Consider the following 19,546-nt stretch of genomic DNA (forward strand, 5'->3'; position numbering starts at 1 on the left):
GGTGAAAACAACCCAGTAAAATGCAGCCAGCACTTCCTCCCGTTGTGTTCCACCCTTTGTTGGTATATTTTAAATTGCCTCCATTAAAGGAACACAGCCAGAAACCCACAGACATGCCTGCAGCAGCAGGAGCTAAACCTGCCAATCATGAATTACCACGCACTGGGAACAACAAAAACACCTTGGGAATGTGATCCTGTTCTTCCTCCTGCTCAGGGATCAGTTCCCCTCACTCTGTTCACCCCTACAGAGCAAAGATAGAGCCCCAAAGTGTCCCCACCTTGATCCACCCACTCATGAGCCCCCAGCATGGGCACCCAAGGGAGCTGCTGCTGGAGGGAATTCTGCGGGATGTAATGGCCCCAAAGAAATGGGAAGTCAACCCTACAGAACTCTGAACAACCAGTTTTACTTCTCAAGCACCCAGGCACCTTCAAGTTCCTCTTTCATGCTTCTCCTTGACGTATTTTTGGGAAGTTTAGACCAAACAAGCAGATGGGAATAGGACTCAGTTCTGTCACCAACACAAAGGAGAACACCAGAGCGGAAAACGCGTATGATGGGTGATGAAAATGGAATTGCTTCAGGGCATCCTAAGCCAGCACTTTGAGCCACCCTGATCTGCTGAATGCTTTGAGCATGGAAAAGGCTCATGGGACACAAGTATTGCAGCCCTGGAGCTGGGCACAGCACTGCCAGGCTCCAGGGCAAATCCTGGCATCACCTGGGCACCGCATGTCAATGCAGAGCTGCAGTGTGGAACAATCCATGAGACCAATTAACTGTGGGAATTAGTCTGTAAGGAAAGGGAAGAAAAATCTGGATCATTCCAGAGAGTCTTGCAGGAGCTGTGGCGGTGCAGGCAAAAGAACAAACCTGCTCTCCAAGGACAGCAGAGTTTCTACAGAGAAGAGCTTGATGCTTCAAGCAGTACTTGCTGCTCCTCGTCTGACACTCAGACCATACAGGGGAAAAACAATCAAATACAGCTTTTTGGAGGGAGAAGTTCCTTTAAGGAGAAAATATTAACTGCCCCCCACAGGTAAATTCCACCTATCCCTGCTTTTCTACCTGGGAGAGCACACAGGACTATTTCTGGACAGGGCAAAAATGCCTCCCAGACACCACCCATGCTCTGCCAAGGAACTCGGCACATTCCTGTGTAAATCCACCCAGTACCACCCTCACACATCCAGCACCAACATTCCCAAACCACAAACACATCCCTGCAAGCTTCCCAAAACCATGGAACATTCCCATAAACAGAGGTTTGGGCACCTCCCAGCACAAGGCAGAGCCTGAGCACGGCACTCGGAGCACTGGGGCTGCTCCCCTTCCACAAAGAAGTTGGCTAAGCAAGGTCAGAAACCAAGAAAATGCAGGTCCCAAATTCTTTACACTTTTTCCTCAGTTTCTCTCCCAAGAGACACCTGGCTTGGGAGAAACCCTCTGGAGCTGAGCAGGTCCCTACGTTCTGTTTCACACAGAGCCACTCACGGTAGAAAAACCACTTCAGGACATCAAAGCCAACTTCCCTAAGGATTAGGGCAGCCTTAAGGCAGACTCAACATGCACCTGCTCCGTGAGAGGCGTGTGTTCACTTTGATCACACCCACACTTGTGCAGACCTCGACTGTGTAACCAAAAAAGACTTAAGAGTTTTAAGTTTTAAACAGAAAAATGTCTCAGGAGAGTATAAACCTTTCCTGAAGGAACCAGATTCTTAGGGTGACAAGTCACAGCACGGTTTGTTCCTGCGCAGAGACCTCCCAGCAACATTTGAACGAGACAGGTACAGGCTTATTTTAGGAAAATGAGGGTGTAAACATCCAAAAAACAGACCCCCATGAAGTAAAGAGCTTTTGGCAGAGATAGCAGAGCTCAGGCTTCCAAAAGCTCCAGCTGGCAGCTTATGGAGCTCTGCAAAACCTGGCAGTGCTGCACAGGACACAGAGCACTCCCAACCCCACAGCAACAGTATTAGCACATCATTTTCCACTTGAACATTCCCACCCCCAGCTGCTCTTGGTTCAGGACGAGCTCGATGCTTGGATGACACGAGGATGATGTGCAGCAGGAACAGCCCCAAAGAGGCACACAGCCAACACCCTCCTGCCCTCCAGACTCACCCCAGGGCCACTGCAGGGACCAGAAAACCCTCCTGGGATTTGGATCCCAGCTCTGGGATGCCAGTGCTGAACCTGCAGGACCTGCCCTGCCCAGCCTATCTCATTTTCACTGTAAGTTGAGCCTGCTAAGGGGGAGCCACAGTCCTTACACTGGAATTAGGGTTACTCTGAGGAGTTTTAGACTGGCACTAGTATTAAATAAGGTGAAGCCTCTGGTATCAGCCCAGTTAATGGTGTGACAGCACTGGTTCTGTATTGCAGAGAGACTGAACTGGGCCAGTACGGGCTGCAGAAGCTTGGGGCATGATGGATTCATGGCTCCACACTGACAGAGAGGAAGTTTGGATCAGCTTTAGGAAATCCTTCCCTGTGAGGATGCTGAGACTCTGGCAGAGGTTGCCAAGAGAAGCTGTGGCCCCATCCCTGTAAGTTGGAACCCTGGAACCCAAGGCCAGGCTGGACAGGGCTTGGAGCACCCTGGGACAGTGGAAGGCGTCCCTGACCATGGCAGGGGGTGGAACTGAATGAGCTTTGAGATCCTTCCAACCCAAACCATTCCATGTGCCTGTGACCGCTGTGCAGTTTTCACAGCACTCCATGGAAAAGCAGCTGAAGAGGGAGTGAGAAACACGAGAGGGAGTCAGAAACACGAGAGGGAGTCAGAAACACGAGTGTTCTGGCTGTGGCCACCCCGGCTGCACCGGGGCAATTCCCTATCCGGACCCGGCTCGGACAGGCTTGGAAGGGTCTGGGCTTTGCCGGGATCGCGGTTACAGAGGCTCCGCAGCATCTCCGGCTCTCTCCGATGCAGACACGCTCTGCCGGTACCGGCACAGCCCCGAGCAGTCCCCGCCGAGCCCCCCCAGCCCCGCTCCACACGCGGGACGGACACGCGTGGGGGACACGGCTGCCTCCAGCGCGGCGGGAGCGGGGCCGGCGCTGCCGTCTCCACAGGCTGCTCCGGGCCCGGCCCGAGCCCCGCAGCCCCCGGACTCCCCCGCGGCACCGACCGACGGCTGCTGGGACGGGCCCGGCCGGGGGCCACGTCCCCACCGAACCCCCCAGCCCGGCCCGAGCGGGCCCGCGGCCCCCGCCCACGGAGAGATCGAGCCAGGAGGGAGGAAACCGCGGGCCCCGGGGGGAGCGAGCGGGCGGCCCTTACCTGTGTCCGAGGGTCGCGGGGGGTGCCGGGGGTCCCGGGGACTCCGGGGCTCAGGCTCCCGCCCGGCCGCCGCCGCCTGGCGCCGCTTCCGGGTCCGCCATGTTGGGAGGGCCACAGAGCTTCCGGGGAAAGGGGAGGCGGCAACCGAGCGAGAACCGGGAGAGGGCAGCGGGGAACGGGAGAACCGGGAGAGGGCAGGGGGAACGGGAGAACCGGGCCCGGCGGGAGTGGGCAGCGGGGAACGGGAGAACCGGGAGAGGGCAGGGGGAACGGGAGAACAGGCAGTGGGCAGTGGGCAGCGGGGGGACGGGAGAACCGGGCCCGGAGGAACTGGAGAACCGGCAGTGGGCAGCGGGGAACGGGAGAACCGGGCCCGGGGTAACCGGGCCAGGCCGCGGAGCGGGAAGCAGGAGAGGCAGGGCTCGGAACTCGGTCTCGGGAGGTTGGCCCCGAGTGATGAATGGGCAGCGAGGCCCGCGGCTCCAGAGACCGGCAACGGCCCGGGGCCCAATGAACCCCGAGGCAGAGGGAGCCTCCGGGGCCGCCTCTCCCCGCCCGGCCCTCGCCCCCGTTCAGGAGAGGGCGCTGCCCCCGGAGCGCCGGGTCCGGGCCCACACCCGGCCTGGGGGCTCCCGGACGGCTCCTGTGGGTCCCGGCACGGCCCATTCCCACAGGCTTTGCATCCGTGCGGATCCGGAGCACTCGCCATTCATCGCCCGCCCATCCATCATCCATCCATCCATCCATCCATCCATCCATCCATCCATCCATCCATCCATCCATCCATCCATCCACCCATCCATCCACCCATCCGTCTGTCCATCCCTCCGTCCATCTCAGGATGGGATGGAAATAGGAGGCAAGCCAAAGTCCTGGAGCATCCTGGGCTGTGCACACCATCAGACTCCACAGCCTGAGCAGAGTCTGTCCAGTCCTTTTCCTCTCAAAAGAAAAGGAAATTCCTCACTTTTCCTCCCTGCAGGACCGCGGCAGCAGCTCAACCCACAGAGGACACGGGAGACCTGGAAACACTCAAACCCTGAGCAGCTTCCAAGGATTCTGCCCACTCCCATGCCACAAATCCTGCTGTAGAAATTAAATTAATCACCGGGCTGGAGAATGACCTGCTCTGATCATCCCGGGCTCCTCACTTTATTTCCCCCCACTGGGTGTTTTAATATTTTTAATTTCCCATTGCTTGCATTGGATTCATTTCATCGTTGCAATCCCAGGGTAGGAACAAAATCCTGAGGGGGTCACATAAAAGCTTCCTGGATGGGTCTGTTTTTACACCACCACAGCAGCAGCTAGAGGGAACTGATTTGTCCCCAAGAATGGAAGTACTGGCAGATGGGAACCATGTTAACACTGGGTCCTTGGGAATACTGGGTGTGTGCCAGAGGCAAAGGGGGAACCAGGAAGGTCTGTGACAGTCCCCTTCTCCCCCTGCTAATCCTGCTGCTCCCATTCTTTATTCATTTGTCAATAGTAATTAATCAAAGCAATTCTGTCACATTTTCCAACATACCCTTCTTACAGGGATCCTTCTTTTGAATCCCCCCCAAGTCTTTATTTGGTGTTACACAAATACAAATAAATAAGCACAATGGGAGAACACAGAGATCCATCCAGCACTGAATCAGCCTCCTCCCAGAAACACCAAACCTGGATTCCTCTGACCAGGATCTCTTCTTCGTCCCAGCCCAGCCTGGATCCCAAATCACACAGGAAACCCCAATGAAGCAGAAGTGATGCTGGGCTGGGAGCACTGGGGCTGTCCTGTGCCTGCACTGGAGGGAGATGCAGGGACACGGCTGAGTTGTGTCCTGGTCTCTTTGCTCCTTTGCAGGAGCAATGTCCCTGGAAAACAGCCTGGCTTCTCCAGGAACAGCCCTTCCCGGGCAGCTGGTCCCTGTAAGACAACCAGTCTCAGGAAAAGGCGACAAAGATTGGAGTTTTTGGGCCCTGATCCCATGGGCTCAGCTGCAGAGCAGCTCCACATTGGGGTGTGCCTGGCTGCTGTCGCCCACTGCCACTTCCTGTTTTTTCCCAGAGCCTGGAAATCCCCTGACTTTCCGTGGGGTGAGGGCTCTGGAGCCATGCCTCCAGCTGGCCCTGTGCCCCCGGAGCTGCGGGAAGAGGCAACCAGGGGACAGACCCTGCCCCGTGCAGGGTCCTGGCAGTGCTGGGCTGGCACTGAGGCCATGCAGGGGGCAGAGATGGGACCTGGCAGGAACCATGCTGGCGTGCCAGTGTCCCACAAAACCATCCCATGTCTGAATAAACCCTTCTGTGCCCCCTTGGCCAGGTTGTGGGGCTGCAGAGGGTGAGGGTTCAGCTCCTGCAGTGCTCCATTTGCTAAAAGTTGACAGGTGTCAGCCATTTCTCCCAGCTTGTGACTGGGAGGGGGATGGATGGTGCAAATACCCACTGGAGGGGATGATGCTGGTGCAAATATTTGAGAAAACCCAAGAGCCTCTGGCTTTGCCTGATGCACCCACAGCCCCAGGGCAGGACAGAGATGGGGGGCTCGGGGGTACCTGGGGACACCCCATATGAGTCCTTGGCTTGCCCTGCTCCAGTGGCCATTCCGGGAGAGTTTTTTACCTTTCAGGGGGGATTGTTCTGCCACCCTGGTGGGACAGGGAGCAGGACAGGCAGTGGGATGGGCAGGGAGCAGAGTGTGTGTGCAGTGTCAGGAGCTCTTCCAGCCGATGCTGCCCTCCCACTGCTGGGAACACCTCGGGAAGGGGATGCACAGCGCTTACCAGAATTTCGGGGATGGGTTCCAGCACTTTGGACTTGGTGCCAAGACTGGAGTAAATCACTCGGGGCTGGGTGCTGTCATGACAGAAGCCGTTGAGGGAGGAGGGAAAGGCAGTGCTAATGGGATTGGAGGGCTCGGCAGAGCAGCCCCCTCCTCTGCACCCCCTCTACGGAGCCCTTGGAACCTCCTCCCAAACCTTCACAGGCTCAAATTCCTCAAACAAACCAAATTCCTTGAACAAACCAAATTCCTTGAACAAATTGGAGCATTGCAGTGCTCTGACCCTTTGGGGACCCAGGGGGCCCTGACCCTGCTTGAGCCCCCCAAAACGGGCTCAGGGCTCTCCCACTGTGCTTTGGAATCCATGCAGTGCCAGCAGTTCTCATGGAAAGGGAGAACTTATGGATTCATCCTGCTCTGCCTCAAATGAGCTGCTCAGCTCTCGGAGCTGGCGCTCCATGCTGCAATCCCAGCTGAGTCTGGCTCCATCCCTTTCGCCGAAGGGTCTGAGCCTCCGGCACAGCGGGAGGCTCAAAACCGCAGGGGCATCGCGGTTCCCCTGAGCTGACACTGCACAAACCCCATGTACCAGCACCGGTTCCCGGTGTTCCCGGCGGGAGCAGGCACGGCAGAGCCCGGAGCTGTCATACCGCAACTCCCCGGGCTGGACATCCCCGGTGAAACCGGGAGGAGACCCTTGAACGGCCCTGCGGGGGAAAGCAGCGTGCGCAGCCCAACCCTTAGGAGGCACCGGAGGATGCCCGCAGGAGAAGCGGCTCTGCCGGGCCCGGGGCCGTGAGGGGGAGGCGGCGCAGGGAGGAGCCCGTTCCCCCGGGCCGTGCCGGGGTCTGGCCGGGCCGCTGGAGCCGGGGCCGGTTCTTTTGGGGATGCTCTCGCAGTTGCTTGGCTGAGCAGGATGGGACGAGGCGCAGGCGGAACCGAGCGGAACCGTGCGGGCTGGGGGACACCGCGGGGGGGGGGAGTGGGTTCACCCCAAACCCGAAGCGGCTGCAGAGCGGCCCAAGCGCGGCAGGCGGACCGTGAGGGTGGCAGGACAGGGCAGGGCCGCTCCCCGCCGGGGCAGGGCCGGTTCCGTGTCGGTCCCGTCTCCATGACTCCCGCGCGCCCTTTGCCCTCCGCCCTTCACCTCCCACCGCCCCGCCTCCGAGCGGCGATTGACAGCTATCGCAGCCAATCGTAGCGCGTTGCCGCCGTCAGCCCCGCCCCCAGTCGCGACGGACATCACCTATGAACTATCACATCTAAATTGCACCTCAAACCCCGCCCATAGAGATGACGGGCAGCTCAGTTAACCTATTATATAGCCCCGCTGCCGGCCGGGTTGGATGGGGCGGACGTTAGTAACGAACCAACCGGCACCCGACGTGGTGCAGCCGTGGCCAATCAGCATTCGAGCGCTCGGGGCCGGGGTCCACGGCGTGGCCAATGGGAGAGCGCGCCGGGGCGGCGCGAGGAGCGGAGCGGGGCGGGGGGGGGGACAGAACGGCGGGGGCGGGCGGGGACAAGATGGCGGCAGCGGCGTCGGCGGCGCGCGCGCGGCGGGGCGGGCGGTAACGGGGCGGCGCGATCGGGACAAGGAACGGGACCGGGGCCGGGAGAGCGCCAGGGGGCAGCGGTCGAGGGGCGGCCCCTGAACTTGGGGGGACGCGGGAGGCGGCGGCTCGGCGGGGCGGAGCGCGGCGCCGGGGCCCAGCCCGGCTCCCCCGCCTGGCGGCGGGGAGGGGGGACTCGGCCGCCCGCCCCCCCTCCCCCAGTTCACCGTTCGGGCCAGCGGCAGCGGCCGGAGCTGCCTGCGGGGAAGGCCCCGGCCCGGGCCGGGAAGGGCCTGGAGGTCACCGAACCCCCCCCCGGGAGTCCGTCCCGTCCCGTCCCGGCTCCGGCGCTGATTTTGTCGCACTGAAAGTGTCCTGTCCCCTGTCACCCTCTCTGCTCTCCCGCTGTACCCTGCCGCCAGCCCCGGTGACACCTGTGGGAGGTGCGGGAGGGACCGTCCGGGCCAGGTGGGCATCCCTGACCCCCTCCCTCTCTCCGTGACACCGGGCAGAAGGTTCCCCGGGAAGAGCCGGGTGTTGGGGCACGGGGCAGAGGGTCTCCCTGACCCCCCCCGGGGTCGACGGGGCCGGGGTGGGTTGTGTTGTCCTGCACCGCTGACACCCGGAGCAGAGGTGGTGACACATCATGTGCCGGGCGGAATCCCGGTGGATGAAGGATGCCCCCGGGAGCTCTCGGTAGGCACCGAAGGCCTCAAACTTTTGTAGGCGAAAGCGAAGACGCAAGAATTGTTTCGGAAAACTCCTTCAAGGAAACTTGCTTCCAGCTCCCCAACGGCTGAACCCCCCCCCCGCTGCGGCCCGTGCTCCGGGGGGAGCACACCTTCCCACCCCGGCTGGGAATCATGAGCTCCTAGGGATGGAAAGTCACGAGAGGGACTGGGAGCTGCTCTGGTTCCACGGGGTGGCCTAGCGGCCCGGAGATGACCTAACTCTTTAGGATCAAACTGGGCCCAGTCAAGGCCAGTTGACTGGGAAGAGCCCCCGGTAGCGGGACCGGGTCGGAAGCAACGCGAGTCCCAAACTGAGTTTGTCCTGTCACAGATTTATGTTCTTTCTCAAAGACGTTCTGGAGCCAGGCCGGGATCTTTTGGCATCCAACTGACCTGGAAGCAGCTCTTAGGTTTGGTTTTCTTTTTTCTTTTTTTTTTCTTCTTTTTTTTTTTTTTGGTTGGTTTTTTTTTTTTTATTATTCATGTTTGTACAATCTTCTGGATATTTTTTTCCCGAGAAGGAGTAAAAGGGAGTGTTGGAAACTAACAAACAGGATTAAAGCCCTTGAGCGCTTAAGGAAAAAAACAGGTTAAGGAACTTAATCCAGGATGGATCTGCAGGAGCCCCAGCAGCTGGGAATGTTTGCAGAGAGCGAGCTGATGTCGGTGGGCATGGACACGTTCATCCACCGCATCGACTCCACCGAGGTCATTTACCAGCCCCGGCGCAAACGGGCCAAGCTCATCGGCAAGTACCTCATGGGAGACCTGCTGGGAGAGGGCTCCTACGGCAAAGTCAAGGAGATGCTGGACTCAGAGACCCTGTGCAGGAGAGCTGTGAAGATCCTGAAGAAGAAGAAGCTGCGCCGGATCCCCAACGGGGAGGCCAACGTGAAAAAGTGAGTAAAGAGGTCTGGGAGCTGGATGGGTGAACTTGGTTCTTGTTTAGCAGCTGAGCTCCTGTGTTGTTTTAGCTGACAGCGTGGCTCTGCTGTGGAAGTGCTTCCTAATCCACAGGTATTTAGGAATCTCTTCCCTTTGAACAGCAGCCAGTGCTCTCAGTGAGGCTGGGCACAGGGAAGGGACAGGTTCCCAAGGGCTGGGACAGTCTGGAATACACTACTTTGATGTCATTGAATGGATAAAATATTGTTTCTTAAAGCAATTCCTCTGTGCCCTCTCACCTTTCCCAGCCAGCAGCGCCTGGGCGAGGTGAGACCTTACAAACACACCTGGTGTCCTCACAGGGTTATTCCTGTATCTGCCCAGGTGTTCCAAAGGCCCTGGAGCTCTCTGTGGTGGCAATTCCTCCTCCCACCCATGTGGAAGGTGGCTGGAACAGGATCCAATATATGGAGCACCCCATGGGCACAGGAAGTTTTGGGTTTTTTTCTTTGGCTTCATTTCTAAGGTCCTTGGGAGTTAACTCAAGGCTCTCCCCAGCTGATTTCTGTGGCTGTAAAATGGGGCCAAGGGTTGTCAGCTCTCTGTGCCTCTGCCACACCTGGTTACTCAGGGCCCAAAACCCTCAGGAAGTGAACCCCAGGAGGGGCTGGATCCGTGGGGCTGGTGTGGGAACTTTCCCTTCCCTGGACCTCGCAGCGGCTGCGTCCCAGCCCTGCCAGGAGCTGTTATCAGCCCTGCAGGAGCCTCTGCAGCCCAAACAACCCATGAGGGTTTATCTAGGCTGGGAGGGAGAGCTCTGAGAGGTCGAGGAAACGCTTGTGGTGTTCTGCTGTGGATGTGCCCTGACCTGCAGAGGTCCTGTGTCTGTCCCTCAGTTTGATTTCCCGCTTTAGCTGTGGGATATTTCACATCCTGTCCCAAGACTGCTGTCAGGGAGCTCTCTCCTCACTTTGCCTTCCAAACTTTCTTGACAGCCTTGGCTGTGGAACAGTCACATCCCAAGGCTGGGACCTCCCTGTCTTTCCCTTCCTGGCTCAGGTTCAGGATCAAGCAAACTTGGTTAATGTGTAATAAAATGTTTCTTGTTTTTCTGGTGGAGGCTGAGTGCCCCGTCCCTGGGTCCCTCCACGGGCACATCCAGAGCTGCCACTGGGGAACCTGGAGATAGTTTCCTCCTTAGGGAAGCTTTCAATGTAAATTAGGTAAAAAGAGCTTGCCCACATCAGGAGAGTTCCCTGCTCTCAGAGGCATGGGAATGCTCCTGTGTCCTGAGGTGAACTCCATGGAAGTTTTATTCACACCCAGAATGGGGCTGTGAGTATCAGATGGGTCATTAAGGGAGTTATTAAAAGGGACTTTCTGTGGACGTTTCCTGGCTCAGCCCCACCTGCTCCAAAACACCAAGGCAGATTTTAGGTCTTGCCTTGTACCCCTGGGTTTACTTTAGTTCAAGTTCCTATTTCTGTTCCCTCATCCTTCTCCCTCTGCCCACCTATCCATGTGCTTTATCTGCTGCTTCAGTGGGGAATTTTAAGGCAGACTGTTGTATTTTGTGGTTCCCTGGTCCCCTGGCACTCTGAACTTATCAGAACCCTTCAGCACTGCTGTGAGAGAGAGTGAAAGCTGTGTCTGCTCGGAGTGTGAGGTATGTGACCAAAGCCAGGTGTCTGAGTCCTCAGTGTGGGAAGAACAAAGTGCTGTGGGGTCTCCAGGTAGTGCTGGACAGGACACTTGACACAGGATTTTAATGTCAGCATGGCCAGATTGCACTGGAATCTCACTTTGGGCAGCTTTGAGGAGTTTATGCCCAAAAACTGCTCCTGTGCACGGAACAGCAGGAAATCAGTTTGTGGGCTGGGTCACACCGTTGGGTTCTGCTTTCTCTCTTGGAATCTGATCACTGAAGTGGTTTCCAGTGCTTCCTACCACACAGGGAAAAGCTGCTCGTGGGGCTTGGGTTGTTGGGCAGAGGTGATTGAGTTACTGTGGTGGGCTCCTGCCTCTGCCCCCTCACAGGGCACCTCAGCACTGCTTCAGCTGTGCTGATAGCACAGGAATGGAATTGTCATCCAAGGAATTCCCTGGAAAACGGTTCCTAGACAGTGGCCCTTGGGTAATTCCACAAGCAGTAACACACAGGGACTAATGAGAGTGCAGTAATGAGCTGTGGAGGATCATACAGGTCTGAGCTGGGCCTTGGACCCCTGGAGATATTGGGCTGGAAATAGGAGCTTAATGCCAACCTTGGGTCACTCTTTGCTGATATATCAGGCCACAGCCTCATCTCTGCCCCAGCCCTGTCTCCTGGTGTTCTGGAGACCCAGAAATTACAACTAAAATGTGTTTGGGACTTATATCAAATCAAATTATTTTTCTCTACCCCCAAATACTCCACTTCTGCCCCAGGAAAATGAGTCCTGAAGGACTCTCTGAGTCCTGGAGAGGATGTTGAGGGCTTAAACTTGTAAGACACAGTTTCCTTAAATCTATTGGGAGAATCTTCATTTCTCTTTAGAGCAGGTGGAGGTGGCTCAGCCAGGCAGACACTGCAGAATCTCATCCCTGCAAAAAAAAAAAAAGGAGTTTAGTGGGTTTGCCAAAAAGAGGCAGGAAAACCTGGCAGCCTGTGGCTGCAGCAGCAGAGGTTTAATAACACCGTGTGCTAATAGCCTGACACGTTAATTAAGTGTTTGGGGCTCTGTGGGATCCCAAGTGCCCTGTGCTGTACTTACCACCTCAGCAATTGCTCTGGTTGGAATTTGTGCTCCTTGGAATTCCTTGGAGGGTTAACCTGGGTTATGGGGCCGTGCTGTGACAGTTCCTGGGGTCTGTAAGTCCCAAGCTGGAACCTCCAAACAGGGACAGCTCTGCTGGGGAAGGACTTGCTGGAAGCCCTGGAGGTGTGAGCTCAGGTGGGAATGGGCTGATCCCTCCTCCTCAGAGACGTGTTCCCCTTGGAGCTGTGTGGCCCAAGGACTTCCTCTGCTGAGCTGGATGTTTGCTTGAGTTGAGAGGTGAAATGCTGGCACCTGTTCTCCATGGAAGAGCCCCGGTTGTGATGGATATAGAACTTGGAATGCCAGACATCCCTGCAGGAGCAGGATGTGGATGGACCCTTGGGACTAGAAAAGGGAAAAAGTGACACTGAAATCTTCCTGGCACCTGCAGCCCTTGGGCTCACACAATCCTGGATCAGGTGCTGCACTTCCTAAGCTTTCAGGATGTTGTAGGAAGAACCCTGTGAACCAAAGGAAGGCAATGAATCTTTTGGCTGTGTTGCTGGGTTTTGTTTAGGCAGGAATGGCTGGGAACAAGCTGTAGGAAGAATGCTGGATATCCAGGAAAGAGGGTCTGCTTTCCAGGCTGCTCTTGGCATGTTCCAAAATGCTGTGGCACATGGAGCAAGGGGGCAGCTTTGCTATTTACAGTTCTGAGCAGCAACAAACACCCCCTGTTATTTGCCAGAGCAGGTACCTTGCAGGGGATAAGTCTTAATCCACCAGGATGAGCTTAATGGATCTGACAGAGCTCGAGTTAGGTCTTTTCCCCCCTTGTCTCCTTCCAAGGAGGTTGTACTTGGAAGCAGGCCTTGGCCACTTGCAGTAGGCGTTGGTGGGGTTTTGTTGGTAGTTTTGGAAGGAAAAAAAAAATCAAATTCAGGCCTGTTCTGAGGAGGTGAGACCTATGTTCCCCTACTTGAGGGGTTTGCAAAGGGAGATGAGATTGGAGGTGACTGGGCTGGCTGTCCCTGCTCCTCAGGCATTCCAGAGTGAAAGAGGGGCTAAAAATAGAAGTAATCTTTCCTCTGGGAAAAGGGTGGCTTGGCCTCTGCCCCAGGGGTGGGGGCACTGCTCTGGCATTTTGGATTGGTTCTCAAAGTCCTCCTGGGAGGGGAAATCATTACAGAAATATGAGATATTTATTCGTCTGTTGAAGGTGGGAGAAATTAGTGTTTGTGCTTCCGAGCTGTATTACAGGGAATGAGCTGTTGGGATCAGGATTTAAAATGTGTTCCCAACATTTGGGCCTTAAAGCAGTTGTGTTTGAGTGTGTTTGCTCCACTCTGGCAGCCCTGGTTGGAGCCCTCAGCCCTCTCCCTTCATGCTGCAGGATCTCCTCAGCTCCACACTGACACTGGCTGCTGTTCCTTGTGCTAATTTAATCCACTTCAGCCCTTTGGTCATTCCTATAATTAGACTTGTCTGCCATGTCCACACAATACTTGGGAGTTTTGCTGTGGTATCCTGGGTCTCTGCTCAGCTCTTGGTGGCTTTTTCTAAATGCAGAGCTGAGAAAAGAGTCTCTGGCCTTAATTTTGGTAGTGAAATAATTCATACTGCTCAGGCATCCTTAAAAGATCAGTAAGGATTCTCCTTGCACTCCTGCATCAGAGAAGCCCTTTCCAAGGAGCTTCTCTGGTTGTTGCTCAGCCTTTGTGCTGGCCTCAGCTAATTACTGGAGCTGCTAATTGTGCCCGTGAGGGGCTCTGAGCTGGCTTTGGGCAGGGGTTCTCACTTCCAAAGCTGTGCTCAGAATTCCTTGTAATGCTGCTTCCCAGAGGCTGAGCTGATGAAGTGTGACCACACTGCTTAAAGCACTCGCCAAATCATTCTGGAAGGGAGCTGGGAAGGAAAATTTGGGAGCTCAGCACAGCCCAGGATGGAGCAGCAGCAGAACAAAGTGAAAAGCAGGATGTGCACTGCCAGGCACCAACAGAACCACCCTGACCTGACTGTCCTGCTCTGCCTGTTTCTCCACAGCTGGCATCCAGTGGGATTTTGCAGGATGAGTTTAATGCAAAAGAGACTAAACTGTGGTTTGGGCTGGTATAAAATCCCTGGAGCCAAAGATCAGAACAGGTGGCATTCAAGGGACTGTTCCCCAAGCCAAGGGAAGGTGGCTCCTCACTGTTTTACCTTATTTATTCCCCACCAACACAGGATTCACTTCAGGTCTCTGAGCCATTGAGTCAAATTAAGTTTGGGTGAAATTTTGGAAGAAATGGAGTTGGGAATTATCTTTTAAAATGCAACTTTTTCTTTGTCCCTTCCTGTAGGGAGATCCAGCTCCTGCGGAGATTACGGCACAAAAACGTCATCCAGCTGGTGGATGTGTTGTACAACGAGGAGAAGCAGAAAATATATCCTTTTGCACAGGGCTGTTGATCAGGTTTGAACTGCCACTGTTCTCTGCTGTAGTTCTGCTTTTGGGAAAGCTCTTTTGGATGTTTCTTAAGCTTAAAAGTTTTGCAGCTAAATTGCTTTTGCTGCTGATAACCATCCTGCCCACCTGGCAGACTTCCCACACAAACACAAATTCACACAGATGCTGATCAAGGCAATTTTATCCCCACTTTGCTGGATTTTGTGTGACTCTGCCACACTGAGAGCACTTTGCCTGGAACAAGTGTGGAAGTTCCTGGGGCTGATCCCTTGTAGCATATGTTATAAATTGATCCTTTTATTTTTGACAGTGTTTTCTAACTACTGTTTTCTTATTACAGTACTTCAGAAAAGGAGTAATTTAATTGTGTACATTAATTAGATCAAACACTCTGCCACCAGATCATTAGGATAAAAGAGTGTGACAACTTCTGCTTGTGCTGTGGCCTCGACAGAGTGAGGGGACTGCAAGTCAATTATTGATAGAGAGATCTGTTTAATTAGGTAGAAGGGAGGAGGCAGCAGGGGGAAAAGGAGCCCGAGAGAGACATCGTGTGTTGGTACCAGGTGATGACAACACAAAACCATCACTGGGAAATGGGATCTCTCCAAGGATGCTCCTTGCTGGACTTTCTGAGCAGTGCTGGTCCAGAGTTGGTTTTCAGTGCTTTTCCCTTGCAAGGACAGGTTGACTTTGTTATTTTTATCTTTATCTGCTTCTACACTCTCACAAAGTTTGTTCCTCCCTGTGCTGATTCTGGCAATAACTGGGGAAATTTGGTTTCACTAGAACTTGGAGCAGGAATGCATCCATGATTTTGTTTAGGCCCTTCCCCAGCTCCTGACTGGCACTGCCTATGCTGCATGTCCTGGGCTGTGATAGAGCAGATCTTGAGCAGCCACATGGGGAATAAGTTTGGGATCAGATCCAGCAGAAAAGGGACTTTTTCCCTGAGGCTGCCCTTGGGGCAGGGCCTTTAGTCATGCACAGGGCTGTGTTGGTTCCTTGCAGGAGGCAGAGTTGGGATTTAGGGGGAGATGTCAACTTTCCCACTGGTGATTAAATAGAAAAATCCTCATTTCCAGAACAGTCACTGTGGGATTGGAAATTGAGGCTGTGGAAGGAAGGATTCTGTTCCCACCTGAGTGTTTTGTTGCTGGTGGAAGTGCTCTGCAGGCTTCAGCTGTTCATCACAGAGTCACAGAATGGCTTGGGTTAAAAAAGGACATTAAAGCTCATCCCATTCCACCTGCTGCCATGGGCAAGGACACCTTCCACTGTCCCAGGGGCTCCAAGCTCCTTCCAGCCTGGCCTAGGACACTTCCAGGGATGCAGGGGCAGCCACAGCTTCTCAGGGAAACCTGTGTCAGGGCCTCAGCACCCTCACAGGGAAGACTTTTTCCCTAATCTACCATCTTACCCCCCTTTCTGTCAGTATGAAGCAATTTCCCCATGTCCTGTCACTGTGTGCTCTTCTAAGAAATCCTTCTCCATCTTTCTTGTAGGCTCCCTTGAGGTTAAGACAGCATTTGAGCAACTCACCTAATAAAAACCTTCTGTGATTTTCTGTGGGAAAGGGAAAGCTGTGGCTACTGGATTAAAAATATCAATGACTTTTAGTATTTAAGGGCTGTTTGCTGGCCTGCTGTGGCTGGGAGTGCAGAGTTAGTGGTGAATGGAGAGCTCATTCAGGCAGAAAATGAGCCCAGTTCCATGAGCAGCATCCCAGGGATCCCATTACCAGTGTGTAGAGCTGAGTGTGGGAGCAGAAACCCTTGAGGAGGAGAACTGAGAGCTTGGGGCACCTGTGACAGATCTGCTCCATCCTGGAAGTCTGTTCTCTAATCTGATGGATCAACCTGAAGTGGATCAGTGACCAGGGAGGGGTAAGGAGCAGCCTGGATGTTAATGACACCCAGCCAGGCTGTCCTTGAGCCTCTTTGCTCCCCAGGAGCTGGTCTGGATTATCTGCCATCATTGTTATTCTCCTGACAGTGGGAGAGTTGATGTATTCCAAATCACTCTGATAGAAGTAGTTCAGAGATTTCTTCCAGAGTAAGAAAGGGTAGGAATGAATTTTGGGAGCTGTCTCTTCTGTTCTTGCTTTTATTGATTTACTGAGAGTCTTCATGCCCATCATAAATTCTGGTTTAGAGTATATTTAGAGTATTTTGGGGTCTCTCTAAAGAGCAGCTCATGGGGAATGGAGCAGGAATTTAATGAGTTTTCAGTGTTTGGAGCTGCTAGATGGAACATGCTGGAAAGGGGCAGCAGAGTCTTCAGCCCAGATCCCACAGCAGGCAGGAGTCTCCCTTCTGCCTCTTCTACCTCAGGTGGCTTCTTGGGGCAAAAGTAACTTATTTTGGGTCTAGGTTAAGAAGGCAATGCCTGGAGGAATAACTGACCATGCTCAGGATTGCAGGGGAGCCCTGGCAGCCTCTGCTCTGTCAGGACACTCCCCAGTGTCCCAGGGTCTGTTCTCCCAGGCTCCTCCAAGCCAGACTTTGCCTTCAAAAGCCCAGGGAGAAGAGGAAACAGACAACTACAACATCAGGCATTCTGGTTACCATGTTTTTGGCCCCAGCATTAAAGCTTACAGAGATAAAAACTGGAATATGCTGCAAGGGAACAAATGCTGCAGAGTGCCAGCAGCTCTTGGCATTCTGTTGTAACTGTTTTTATCCATGTGGTTTCACAAAGCTTCTCAGCTCTCCGAGGATCCTTTTTCCTGCTACTGGAATACTCCTGTGGAGCTGGGGGTAAGCAGCAGCTGTTCCATAGAGCACACAACCAGGTTGTTTGGGACAGGGAATGAGGAATAACCAATTTTGGGGAAGGTGGTGGGAACTCACTTTCATCTCAGCTACAGAACACCCAGGGCACAGGAGGAATGAGCTGCAGCTCTTCTGACAGGGAGTTCCCAACTTTCTGTTCCCACTTCAAGGTATTTCCCTGTTCTCTGTCATGCCTGTGAGATCTCCAGCTTATTTTCTGTGGAGTTCCCATCCTGTTCCAGGTCTGGTCACGGAGCTGCAGGTGCTCATTTGGTAGAAGGATTTTCCTGTCCTGTGGGAGCTGGAGGAACATTCCCTCAGTATTTGGGAAGTGCAGCCATTCCTTCTGGGATGAGGCTGCTGCCCATCTGAGGAATGTTTAACACTGAGGAGTGTTAACCCTGGAGCTTCCTTAACTCTGCCCTCACGTATATGGTGATGGAGTACTGTGTGTGTGGGATGCAGGAAATGCTGGACAGTGTCCCAGAAAAGAGGTTTCCAGTGTTTCAGGCTCACGGGTAAGTTCTGTCCCTCTCCCCACTGTGTTCTCTCAAGTGGAGAGCATGTTCTGCTCTGCTCAGACTGTGTTTGAAAGCAAACCTGGCTTTGTGCAGTAATTTCATATTTTATACCCATGCAAAAAAGTTAAAAGCTCTTGAAGTGGCTAGCAGGGATTGCCCTTAGATTCTGGGAAGAAAACCATCCTTCTATTGATTTTTCTGTTATTTTTGTTTTACTTCCTGAGTTGCCCAACAGCCCCCCCCCCGGTCCCTGTGCTCTTGCCTTGCCAGGGGGTGTGAGGGGGGAATCTCCTGCCTGAATAGAGGTCGAGCCACAGTTCAGCATCAGCAAAGACTTTAAAGGCCTTGGGATGGATTAGAGATTGGCAATATCCAGCATGATCTGGTAGCTGGGGTAGTTAGCTGAGATAAGCTGGATCCCCTTTTTACTCCTCAAGAAAAGAAACCTGAGAATTCTGGGAATAGATACAAAAACATTGTCAGGATCAAATCAGGGCAGAGCAGCAAATCTGTGGCAACTACATAATTTTATGGTCATATTGTTATTTTAGTTTAAGAGATCTCTGAGATTACAGACAGCCTAAGTAAAATTCAGGCACATTAATATTATTTCTGGATATTATGAGATGAAACACTTGGCTCTACAACTGCCAGGCTGCGTGTGGGTTATGATGATGACCCAGAGTCTCTGACCACAGCAAAAAGCTCTTTTCTACTGGCTAAAAAGTGTTTGATTTTTTTCCCCTCTCCCTCTCTCTGCAGGTACTTTTGTCAGCTTATAGATGGCTTAGAATACTTGCACAGCCAAGGGATTGTCCACAAGGATATAAAACCGGGGAACCTCCTGCTAACAACCAATGGGACACTAAAAATATCTGATTTAGGAGTAGCAGAGGTATGTGAGAAGCACAGCAAAGTCAGAATGGGACATTCTAGATTGAGGTCACCTCTGTGGTGTCATTGATTTATTGTGCATTTAGGCTTTTGTTCTGAGTGCTCTGAGTGACTCTGAATATTTATTGCAATTGGCAAAGCACTTCTTTTGGTAACAGCATGAAACCTCTGCTCAGGGAACACAGAGAAGGAAGATGTCAATCTTGGATGAGCCCAAAAGTGGGGGGAAATGGGGATAAGCTGCATAACCTTATCCTTCTTTTTATATGGAGACTGTCTGAGGTAGGAGAGGTGCAAGATTTGTCACTGTGGTGCGTGGCTGCTGTGGTGGCGTGAGCTTATCATCTGTAGATGTTCAGTAGAGAAGTTTTCCCCTTTTGTTTCCCAGGTGGAACTTTTCCAAGAGTCACAGTTTGTTTTCCTTGGAAGCCTGACACTGTTTGGTCTCTCCTGCCTCAGGCATTGCATCCGTTTGCGGAGGACGACACGTGCAGGACGAGCCAAGGGTCGCCAGCATTCCAGCCCCCAGAAATTGCCAATGGCCTTGACACCTTTTCAGGCTTTAAAGTCGACATCTGGTCTGCAGGGGTGACACTGTGAGTGCCCAGGAGCCCCCAGGAACTTCACAGCTAATGACACCCTCAGATAGCTCGGTCCTGGCCCAGATCTGACACCACTGCTCCTGTGTGGTGGGGGGAGCTGAGAGGGGGGTGCTGCTCATTCCTGTGGGTGGGTTTATGCTCCCCAAAGTACCTGTAATTCTGCACAAGGGGATCTTTGCTCTCCATGAGTGGCTCTGCAGCTGTTGCTCAGCTCCCAGAGGCACAGCCAGGGCAGTAACAGAAACCACAAGTATCTCCAGTATTTATTTTTAAGTTTTTGCTGTCCCAGACTGTGATGAAGACAGGCTAAACTTAAAGAGGTTTTGCACATACTGCCCAATATT

The 19,546-nt window shown here is 53.8% G+C and overlaps 2 protein-coding genes across 4 annotated transcripts in view; one reads left to right on the forward strand and one right to left on the reverse strand.

Moving 5' to 3' along the window:
* The window catches only part of SBNO2 (strawberry notch homolog 2), a 51,090-nt gene extending 47,703 nt beyond the window's left edge, over positions 1-3,387 (reverse strand). For all 3 annotated transcript variants that reach the window (XM_084221311.1, XM_084221310.1, XM_084221309.1), the window contains exon 1: positions 3,292-3,387. The gene's annotated coding sequence lies outside the window, so the exon portion shown is untranslated. The remainder of the gene's footprint in view (positions 1-3,291) is intronic.
* Positions 3,388-7,608: 4,221 nt separating this feature from the next.
* The window catches only part of STK11 (serine/threonine kinase 11), a 31,976-nt gene continuing 20,038 nt past the window's right edge, over positions 7,609-19,546 (forward strand). The window contains exons 1-5 of the mRNA XM_084220980.1: positions 7,609-9,241; positions 14,305-14,388; positions 17,614-17,703; positions 18,469-18,601; positions 19,060-19,196. Coding sequence (XP_084077106.1) covers positions 8,952-9,241; positions 14,305-14,388; positions 17,614-17,703; positions 18,469-18,601; positions 19,060-19,196 — 734 coding nt within the window. The 5' untranslated portion in view covers positions 7,609-8,951. The remainder of the gene's footprint in view (positions 9,242-14,304; positions 14,389-17,613; positions 17,704-18,468; positions 18,602-19,059; positions 19,197-19,546) is intronic.

The sequence above is a fragment of the Fringilla coelebs genome (genome assembly GCF_963513975.1).
Source record: "Fringilla coelebs genome assembly, chromosome: 24".
Classification (NCBI taxonomy): Eukaryota; Metazoa; Chordata; class Aves; order Passeriformes; family Fringillidae; genus Fringilla; species Fringilla coelebs.